The sequence below is a fragment of the Lepidochelys kempii genome, chromosome 5 (assembly GCF_965140285.1).
Source record: "Lepidochelys kempii isolate rLepKem1 chromosome 5, rLepKem1.hap1, whole genome shotgun sequence".
Lineage (NCBI taxonomy): Eukaryota > Metazoa > Chordata > Testudines > Cheloniidae > Lepidochelys > Lepidochelys kempii.
In genome coordinates this window covers 21,311,709-21,322,167 of record NC_136384.1, presented here as the reverse complement: position 1 = coordinate 21,322,167, position 10,459 = coordinate 21,311,709, and the positions used below count along the sequence as shown (strand labels likewise).

General features: G+C 49.6%; 1 protein-coding gene across 1 annotated transcript; it reads left to right on the top strand.

The window, feature by feature from the left end:
* Window positions 1–5,401: 5,401 nt before the first annotated feature.
* On the top strand, window positions 5,402–9,099 carry LOC140911168 (uncharacterized). The gene is made up of 2 exons (XM_073343635.2): window positions 5,402–5,527; window positions 8,256–9,099. Exons 1-2 carry the CDS (start codon window positions 5,414–5,416, stop codon window positions 9,081–9,083), a joined length of 942 nt encoding a protein of 313 aa, XP_073199736.2. The 5' UTR covers window positions 5,402–5,413; the 3' UTR covers window positions 9,084–9,099.
* The last annotated feature ends 1,360 nt before the right edge of the window (window positions 9,100–10,459 follow it).

The window sequence follows — 10,459 nt, the reverse complement described above, 5'->3', positions numbered from 1 at the left end:
CTTCCCCAAGGAGTTCAGTCACAAATTTAATCAACCCATTATTTTTTTAACGAGCGTCATCAGCATGGAAGCATATCCTCTGGAATGGTGAATGAAGCATGAAGGTTGAGGGGGTAGCCACATGGTAGGGGGAGGCAAAATGCGACCTTGTAACAAAAGCACATGTGCTATGTATGTAATGTTAACAGCAAGGTTTACCCTGAAAGAGTACCCTGAAAGCCACTGTTTTATAAAATGTGTCTTTTTAAATACCGCTGTCCCTTTTTTTTTCTCCACCAGCTGCATGTGTTTCAATGATCACAGGATCTTCTCCTTCCCAGAGGCTAGTGAAGATTAGAAAGAAAAAAAACTGCACTCGTTATGAAATGTTATCTGAGCTTATGCTGTCCTCTCACACTGACAGAGCACAGACAAATGCGTGGAGGCAAATAATGTCAGAGTGCAGGAAAGCACAAAATGACCGGGAGGAGAGGCGGCGGGCTGCAGACAGGGCTGAAGCTCAAGTGTGGCGGCAGCATGATGAGAGGAGGCAGGATTCAATGCTGAGGCTGCTGGAGGACCAAACCAGTATGCTCCAGTGTATGGTTGAGCTGCAGCAAAGGCAGCTGGAGCACAGACTGCCACTATAGCCCCTGTGTAACCAACCGCCCTCTTCCCCAAGTTCCATAGCCTCCACACCCAGACGCCCAAGAACGCGGTGGGGGGGCCACCGGCCAACCAGCCACTCCACCGCAGAGGATTGCCCAAAAAAAAGAAGGCTGGCATTCAATAAATTTTAAAGTTGTAAACTTTTAAAGTGCTGTGTGGCATTTTCCTTCCCTCCTCCACCACCCCTCCTGGGCTACCTTGGTAGTCATCCCTCTATTTGTGTGATGAATGAATAAAGAATGCATGAATGTGAAGCAACAATGACTTTATTGCCTCTGCAAGCAATGATTAAAGGGAGGAGGGGAGGGTGGTTAGCTTGCAGGGAAGTAGAGTGAACCAAGGGGCGGGGGGTTTCATCAAGGAGAAACAAAGAGAACTTTCACACCGTAGCCTCGCCAGGCATGAAACTGGTTTTCAAAGCTTCTCTGATGCGTACCGCGCCCTCCTGTGCTCTTCTAACCGCCCTGGTGTCTGGCTGCGCATAACCAGCAGCCAGGCGATTTGCCTCAACCTCCCACCCTGCCATAAACGTCTCCCCCTTACTCTCACAGATATTGTGGAGCACACAGCAAGCAGTAATAACAGTGGGAACATTGGTTTCGCTGAGGTCTAAGCGAGTCAGTAAAGTGCACCAGCGCGCCTTTAAACGTCCAAATGCACATTCTACCACCATTCTGCACTTGCTCAGACGGTAGTTGAACAGCTCCTGACTACTGTCCAGGCTGCCTGTGTATGGCTTCATGAGCCATGGCATTAAGGGGTAGGCTGGGTCCCCAAGGATACATATAGGCATTTCAACATCCCCAACAGTTATTTTCTGGTCTGGGAATAAAGTCCCTTCCTGCAGCTTTTGAAACAGACCAGAGTTCCTGAAGATGCGAGCATCATGTACCTTTCCCGGCCATCCCACGTTGATGTTGGTGAAGCGTCCCTTGTGATCCACCAGAGCTTGCAGCACTATTGAAAAGTACCCCTGGCGGTTTATGTACTCGGCGGCTTGGTGCTCCGGTGCCAAAATAGGGATATGGGTTCCGTCTATGGCCCCACCACAGTTAGGGAATCCCATTGCAGCAAAGCCATCCACTATGACCTGCACATTTCCCAGGGTCACTACCCTTGATATCAGCAGATCTTTGATTGCGTGGGCTACTTGCATCACAGCAGCCCCCACAGTAGATTTGCCCACTCCAAATTGATTCCCAACTGACCGGTAGCTGTCTGGCGTTGCAAGCTTCCACAGGGCTATCGCCACTCGCTTCTCAACTGTGAGGGCTGCTCTCATCTTGGTATTCATATGCTTCAGGGCAGGGGAAAGCAAGTCACAAAGTTCCATGAAAGTGCCCCTATGCATGCGAAAGTTTCGCAGCCACTGGGAATCGTCCCAGACCTGCAACATTATGCGGTCCCACCAGTCTGTGCTTGTTTCCCAAGCCCAGAATCGGCGTTCCACAGCATGAACCTGCCCCATTAGCACCATGATGCATGCATTGGCAGGGCCCATGCTTTCAGAGAAATCTGTGTCCATGTCCTGATCACTCACGTGACCGTGCTGACGTCGCCTCCTCGCCCGGTATCGCTTTGCCAGGTTCTGGTGCTGCATATACTGCTGGATAATGCGTGTGGTGTTTAATGTGCTCCTAATTGCCAAAGTGAGCTGAGCGGCCTCCATGCTTGCCTTGGTATGGCGTCCGCACAGAAAAAAGGCGCAGAACGATTGTCTGCCGTTGCTCTGACGGAGGGAGGGGCGACTGACGACATGGCTTACAGGGTTGGCTTCAGGGAGCTAAAATCAACAAAGGGGGTGTCTTTACATCAAGGAGTATTTCAGGCAGGACTTCACGGAGGGTTCCAATAAGAAATGGTGCACCTAAGTTATTGTTCTTATTGGAACAATGAGGTTAGTCTGGCCTCTGATTGATACATGGCTAGATTTACCTTGCGGCACCTTCTCTGTGAGTGGCTGCAGTGTGACCTAGAGGAATGAGTCCCCTAGACGGGGGAGGCGGGGGGTGGGAAGCAAATGAGTACAAAACAAATCTGGTCTATTTCTTGTTTTGATCCACTCCAGCTATCTTTTACATCTTTGGCTGGCAGCAGACGGTGCAGAAGGACTGCATGCCATCCACATCTCATGGCTGCCCGGCAGAAGATGATGCAATAGGACTGCTAGCAATCTGTATCGCCTGCCTGCTCACCATAACACGGTTCAATAGGACTGACTGCAGGACTAAAGAGAATGACCTGGTCGAGTCACTCCAAATTTAGTCCCTGTGTGAAGGGTTCATGTTTAGCTATTCCACCTGGAAGCAGGCAGGGCACACCCTGACTGTTTTGTAGAAGCAATGCACACATTGCTCTATCCAAGGACAAGGGCTAGATATGAACCATGAGAACTTGATTGTTGGGACAGCAACTGTGGGAAGCTTTCTTAGCCTGGGCTCAAGGCCTGAGAACCAGGATTGTAGTAGATAAAGGATGGTAAATAAGTATATTAATCAACGTCATACATTCCTTTGTGTATCTTTTTGCGGTAGCAGTGTGTAATGCTTAGGGGGGAGAAATATAATAAAAGGAGAAGGTGGAAGGCGGGGGGGCAGAACAGCCCATCTCAGCTGACCAGCCTGCTTGCTTGCATAAAGCTGTGTTCTGTCTCATCATTGAACCGCCACAACTGGCGCCCAACGTGGGGCACTCAGCACTCACCTCGCCCGGCAAGGGTTTCAGACGCGTCACTCATCCGCTTCGTGGATCCCGATGAGTATTTTTCATTGTGGTAAGTATGGGAAGCTCCCTCTCTGCTTTGCAAGTGCAACACCGCAATGAGCTGCAGTATTTGCTGCGTAAGGCTCAGCATGACTGCCCCGCTCGAGCACTTACTCTCCTGCTACAGGAGGTGCGTGCCCAGTGCCCGTGGTATCCTGAAGCCGGAAGCCTTAAGCTAGCAGACTGGGAGCGATTGGGCCAGACATTGCACGAAGAGCCTCGGGCGCCCGTGCAGGCTTTACATGCCTGGCACCTCTGTCGCGACGCGATACTGCGAGTCACCTCGGATAGGCCCTCTTTCACGAGGCTGGTGATCTCGCCACGCCCGTCGGCTCCTGTAGCCATCCCCGTTGCAGCTCTCCCCCCTTTCTACTGATGCAACCCAGTGTGTTGCTTCGGAAAGACCCTCTCCCGTACCCACAGCCCCCCCTCTCCCTGCTTTGCCCCCAGTGTCTTCATTACCACCGCCTCCCTTGCCTTCCCCACCGGAGCCAGTGTGTGATCACCCTCCGTCCGTGGGGCCCCACGCTCCGGGGCCCCCCGGAGGGTCATCTGTATCTGCTCAGAAGCTTTCGCTGGTGCAACAAATGGTTCACGCAGCGAAAGCTCGATCAGATCTCACAGCGGAGGAGCTGGCTGATCTGGTCTCAGTTTGCCCGGTGACCTGGCAGAATGATGACCAGGGCAACCCCGTGGGCACCTGGACCACTTTGCCATACTCGGTGGTTAGAGAGGTAAAGAAAGCAATTCGTGAGTTTGGCCTGACTAGCACCTTTGTGCGTGGTCTCATTGAAGGGATAGGTACTGGGTACTCCCTAATCCCTGAGGATTGGAAAACGCTGCTGCGCATGATGTTATCACCCAGTCAGTATGTTATTTGGATTAGTGAGTATCGGCAGATGGCAGAACGCCAAGCTCAGGTACATAGAGAGCAGGGTATCATTTATGAGCATTTGGCAGGGGAGGGCCCGTTTGCTACTATTGAGATGCAGTCTCAACTCCCTCAGGCCGTCTTCCCCATTATTTCCACCTGTGCCCAGCATGCTTTCAAGAAGGTCCCGGATTCAGGCAAGCCTACCAAAAGCTTTGTCAGTATCTGTCAGGGTGCCTCAGAGTCCTTTTTGGATTTTACCAACAGATTGCATGAGGCTATCCTCCGACAGGTGGATAACACTGAGGCAGCTCACGAGCTCCTGTTAAAATTGTCAGTTGAAAATGCAAACGAGGATTGCCGCCGTGCTCTCCAGGCAGCGCAAGCCTCTGGTATTTCAGAGCTCTCAGACATGCTGCGGGCGTGCCAGAACATTGGCACACAAGCCCACAAGGCTGGAGTTCTGGCTGCCGCCCTGAGAAAAACTGGGAAGGAGGGGAAGCGTTGTTACCACTGTGGTAAGGAGGGTCATTTTCAGCGGGAGTGCCGCTCATCTAAGGCACCAGCCCGACCCTCCAAGAAGTGCCCCAAGTGTGGGAAAGGTTATCACTAGGCTAATCAGTGTCGTAGCGGGTCAGGAAACCGCGCGACGGGTCCCCCCCGAACCTAGGGCCAAACGGGGGTGTTTCCCACTCAGACAACCGCTCCTCTGCCTTAAAATCCGTAGACTCTATGAGGGCGGCGACTGCTGGAAGTGCAGGGCTTGATTTGATCATGCAGGAGGACACAGACTTTCAGCTGCCAGGGGAGGTCTGTGCCATACCTACACAGGTGACGGGACCTCTCCCTGCCGGCTTTGTAGGTCTTGTTCTCCCTCGCTCACATGCTGGGAAACAGGGCTTTTTTGTCATTCCAGGGGTCATTGATGCTGATTACACTGGCATTATTAAGGTTCAGGTGTGGACTCATCTTCCACAGTCGCTCCCGCGTGGACGGTCAATTGCACAATTGATTTTAGTCCCCTATCAGGTGCCAGCTGCCGAGGATCGAACTTGGGGCGGAGGCGGCTTTGGATAGACGTTGTCTCACTCGCCGTCTCACAGTGCGTCTTCTCCACTTGTTGCTCTGACAATGTCAGTCCGCCCCTCGAAACCTCAGTTAACACTTCTCTTAAATGATGTTCCTTTTACAGGGCTGGTGGACACTGGAGCTGACGTTACGGTGATTCGTGATCTGGAGTGGCCGGTTAGTTGGCCTACGGTTCCTTCTAAAGAATTGTGGGGGATCGGGGGTAGTAAACCCGGGCGCCACAGTTTGTCTTGGGTCACAGTCTCTAAACCGGGAGGCCGTACCCTGGCTACTATCCGCCCTTTTGTACTCTCTGTCCACCTCAATATTTGGGGCCATGATTTACTTACAAAGTTAGACACCACCCTTGATATTAACATCTGATGGCCCAAAACCCTCCCTCACCCACCGTGCCCTCCGCATTACCCTTGGTATGGCAATCCTTAGAGCCCGTATGGATTGACCAGTGGCCCCTCCCTCTAGAAAAGCTAAAAGCGCTTCATTCGCTTGTGCAGCAGCATTTGCAAGCACAGCGACTGGAGAGCTCCACTAGTCCCTGGAACACCCCGGTGTTCGTTATTAAGAAAAAATCGGGTGCTTGGCAGCTGTTACATGATTTAAGGGAAATAAATAAACGCATCCAACCTATGGGCCCCTTGCAATTTGGCTTACCAAATCCAAATTTAATTCCTCAAACCGATCAACTTTGTGTGTTAGATTTAAAAGATTGTTTTTTCACCATCCCCCTTTGCCCTCAAGATCGCGAAAAATTTGCATTTACGGTGCCACAATATAATAATCAGCAACCCTCTCACAGGTATCAGTGCAAGGTCTTGCCCCAGGGAATGCAAAATAGTCCAACCTTGTGTCAGCTTTTTGTGGATCAGGCCCTTGCCCCTTTCCGTGCCCGGTACCCTTCGCTAAAGGTCTACCATTACATGGATGACATTTTGCTAAGTGGTCCCCGGGTCACGGCACAACATCTTGAATCTTTATCTCAGATTCTCGGCCAAAATGGCCTGTTAGTGGCACCAGAAAAAATCCAACGCTCTTATCCCTACCACTACCTCGGATATAAGGTTTTACAAACCTATGCTGCTCCGGTTCGTCCGGAATTAATTCTACCTCAACCCCTAACCCTTGTTAAATTACAACAGATTTTGGGTCATTTAAATTGGATTCGGCCCTACTTTCGTCTCCCCACTTCAATGCTGCAGCCGTTGTTTGAGCTCCTGCGTGGAGCCCGGGCACCGGGTGCAGTTATTGCCATCACTGAAAAGCATACTGCCTGCATTCGACAAATCAATGCAGCATTGAGTCAGCAGTTTGTGGACAGACTCCCAGAGGTCCGTCCCTTACGATTGGTTCTTCTTGCCACCCCTCATACGCCAACTGCGGCTCTGTTTGTACCCCGTACAGACACAGCCGTCTCTATTATAGAATGGCTATACCTTTCATCCACCCCTCCTCGAAATATTTATCCGTATTTAGATGTCCTATCTGATCTTGTTCGTAAAGCCCGCCACCGTGCAGTGCAACTCACTGGCACTGATTTAGTTGCCATTGTGCTCCCCTTGTCCCGTACTGAATTTGACTCTTTGTGCCACACCTCCTTGGCCTGGCAGGTTGCTCTTTGTGATTATGTGGGAGAGATTTCTTACAATCCTCCAAAAGATCCTCGGTTGGTCATTACCCAAAAGGTGCCCCTAGTTGTTCATCATCTTAGCCGCTCTCAACCCATTGTTTCCGCTGTCACTCTTTTTACTGATGGCTCTCCCCACCGAGGTGTAGTCACTTATCATTTGGGTGACCCCCCCTCGTTGGCATTCTCGTTTTACACTGCCTCAGCGTTCTGCACAGCGTTCAGAATTGGCTGCTGTTATTTTGGCCTTTCAACTTTTTGCTGATTGTCCCTTTAATTTAATTGTGGATACCCATTATGTTTATCAGGTAATTGATCATTTACCCCTTGCCCTCATTACCCCTCAGGTTGATGCAGACCTCCTTCGCCTGTTTTTGTCTTTGCAGCATCTTCTTGCCACTCATCATTTCCCTTACTTTGTTGCTCATATTTGCAGTCATACCCCTCTGCCTGGGCCACTCACTGAGGGCAATGCACGCGCCGATTGCGCGTTGCGTGGTCAGGTAAATTCCCTTTTTTCTGACCCCATTGAAAGCCATGCCTTTTTTCATCAGTCTGCCTCTGTTTTGGCCCGGCAGTTTCACTTTCCTGCTGATCATGCCCGTTCCTGCCCCCACTGTGCTGCTGCTGCTCCTACTTTTTCTTATGCCGTTAACCCCCGAGGTACCGCAGCAAATCAGCTGTGGCAAATGGATGTTACTCATGTGCCACAATTCCGCCCCTATTCGTTTTTACATGTTTCCATTGATACTTATTTGGGCTTCCTTTGGGCAACCCCACAACGTGGGGAAGCCACTAACAAAGTTATTCACCATTTGCTGGCCTGCTTTTCTGTTATGGGTCGCCCCTGCCAAATTAAAACAGATAATGCCCCAGCCTACTGCTCTGCAGCCCTCTCCACCTTTTGTGCCCGCTGGGACGTCCGTCTTAAATACGGAATCCCTTATAATTCCACGGGCCAAGCCATTGTTGAACGTGCCAATCGCACACTCAAAACCTTGCTAGATAAACAATTAAAACAAGGGGAGCTGCGTCTCCGAACCTTAGGAGACATTCAATAACAAATGCATATCCTCTTGTTTACTTTAAATAATTTAACACTGAATGCAGATCAGCAGACCCCTGCGGATCGGCATTTTCACAAATCTGAGGTACTGGAAAGACCGCGTGTCTTTTACCATCAGCTTCCCGATCCACAGTGGCTGGGCCCAGTACCTCTAATCACTTGGGGTCGGGGATATGCTGCTGTGTCTCTCCCTGCAGGACCGTTGTGGGTTCCAGCTCGGTGTGTGCGACCGGCACTTAAACAACATGGCATGGCACCAGGGGCTGTCGAATCCCATACCAGAGTTTCAGCTGACTTTGGAGGAGACCGCGTTGCCCCCCGAGTCGACAACGACGGGACGGAAACGGAGGAGGCATAGTGTCCCAAACCGGCCCATGACATGGGGAGCAGTAAAAGCATTGGTCGCCGCGGCCCAACGAAGACTGGCAGCAGATCAACAGCCAGAGACTCCTGAGACTTTGTTTGTGGCGATTCTCGCCCAAATCACTGCTAATTCTGTGATGATTGTGTGCCTTTTGTGCCTGCTATTTCCTGTAGGGGTTGGCTCGGAAGCGCTTCCCCCGTTACGAGCCCGAATGACATATAACATATGGGAAAGATTGGCTTCAATAGCAAATTTTACCCACTTTTGTCTATCTAATTCTGTAGCAGCCGGAGATTTGTTAGGTACATGCCTTATTCCAGTATGTCATCACCCTGAGGAGATGGAGAATAAGACACTGTTCTCTGCTTATGCGAATCTTTCTTCCCAGTACTCTAGCATGGCTAATTGGGGCCCGGCCAACTATACTCTGCCTCGCACGGCTAGCTCCCTCCACACACCGTACCCGGCCGGGGCTCACAATGTCACCTGTGCGCGTGTAGTTAACTGCACTAGTACAAAGGTGCCCTTGGGCTGTCGAAAAATTTCTCAACCCCTTTTAAATTGTTCCCATGCTGTTAATGTTTCATATAATTATGGCCATATCATCCTACCATCAGGATGGTTTTTTACTTGCGGTTCACGCACCTTTAATTATATTTGAAGGGTCATAAGGGGTCATATATATTTGAAGGGTCATAAACCATTCACTTTTCTTTTTTAGTCTGTAACTAAGCTGAGACTGTCTTAGCTTCTCAAGAGCTCTTTCAGCTCTTGAGAAGTATAAATCTAGGTACGTTAAGCAAACTGTTTCCTTTGCTTGAATTGCATTTTTTGTCTATTTTTGATAAATCTTGATTTTGTTACAACTAATGTACAGATAATTCCATGCAGAAATCCTCAAAGATGAGAGAACCTCATAACCTTTAAGGAGACATGTTGAAAGGAAAAAAGCATCCTGAGCATATATCCCCTCTCAGGTCGGATCCAAACCCAGTGAGCAATATTGCCTGGAGGCTAAAGTGGGTGAACTCATGAGGAGAACCCAAAAGATCAGGGCAAAGACGAGCGCTGATGGTGGGATTGGTCACAGAAGCTTTTAGTGGACCCATCTAGTTGTACTGTTGCTTTAATTGAATCACCCATGTGATTTTATTGTTATAATATTGTCCTTTCACCTGATCCCTACCATACTGGGTGTTGTCTTCACTCATCACATGGTGTGTAAAGTACACTCTGAACCTGCAGTCACATTTGCATAGACCCGGTGCTCACCCCGATCTGACTGAAGGATTGGTGCCTTAAATTGCAAGCTCTTTGAGGCAGGGACACATATTTCTCTGTATAGTATCAGGCGTATTTTTGAGTGTGGTAAAATACAGCATAATAACAATCATTTTATTTGCTGTGTCTTCAGTTTCTAGAAGGAAGATGTTATTTGATGCCGTTGTCCAGCAAGTATTGAATTTGCAGTATGTATTATGAAATGTTTAAGTGCTCCCATACAAGGCTCTTGTGTTTGATAGAAAATCTGAGTCCTATCCTTTTGGCTACGGAGGATGCATAGAAGTTAGGCTGCATGAGTATGTGGAACTTGTCAGAGGATGATTCAGAAAGCCAAACGAAAAGCTCTGGCCACGGCCCCTTTTTACCACGCAAGCACCCCTCTCCCATTATCTGCTGCAAACAGGAAGATAAATCTTCCCTCCCACATCATATATGGAAAATGCCCCAACACAGATGACATCATAATGGCTGAAGAGCTAAACATGAGCTGTGTGAACACTTTTCCTCCTCTCTTCCTCCCCCACATAGAATCATAGAATATCAGGGTTGGAAGGGACCTCAGGAGGTCATCTAGTCCAAACCCTGCTCAAAGCAGGACCGATCCCCAATTAAATCATCCCAGCCAAGGCTTTGTCAAGCCTGAAATTAAAAACTTAGAAAAATTAGAAAGCTGGCTAGATTGTCGGGCTCAATGGGTAGTGATCAATGGCTCCATGTCTAGTTGGCAGCCGGTATCAAGTGGAGTGCCCCAGG

What these genes read in the sequence shown, in the direction of transcription:
- LOC140911168 (XM_073343635.2), top strand. Translation starts at nt 5,414, where the DNA reads ATGTCAGTCCGCCCCTCGAAACCTCAGTTAACACTTCTCTTAAATGAT. An exon ending in TTCGTGATCTGGAGTGGCCG is followed by an intron (nt 5,528 to 8,255) that starts GTTAGTTGGCCT and finishes CTCTCCCTGCAG; the next exon opens with GACCGTTGTGGGTTCCAGCT.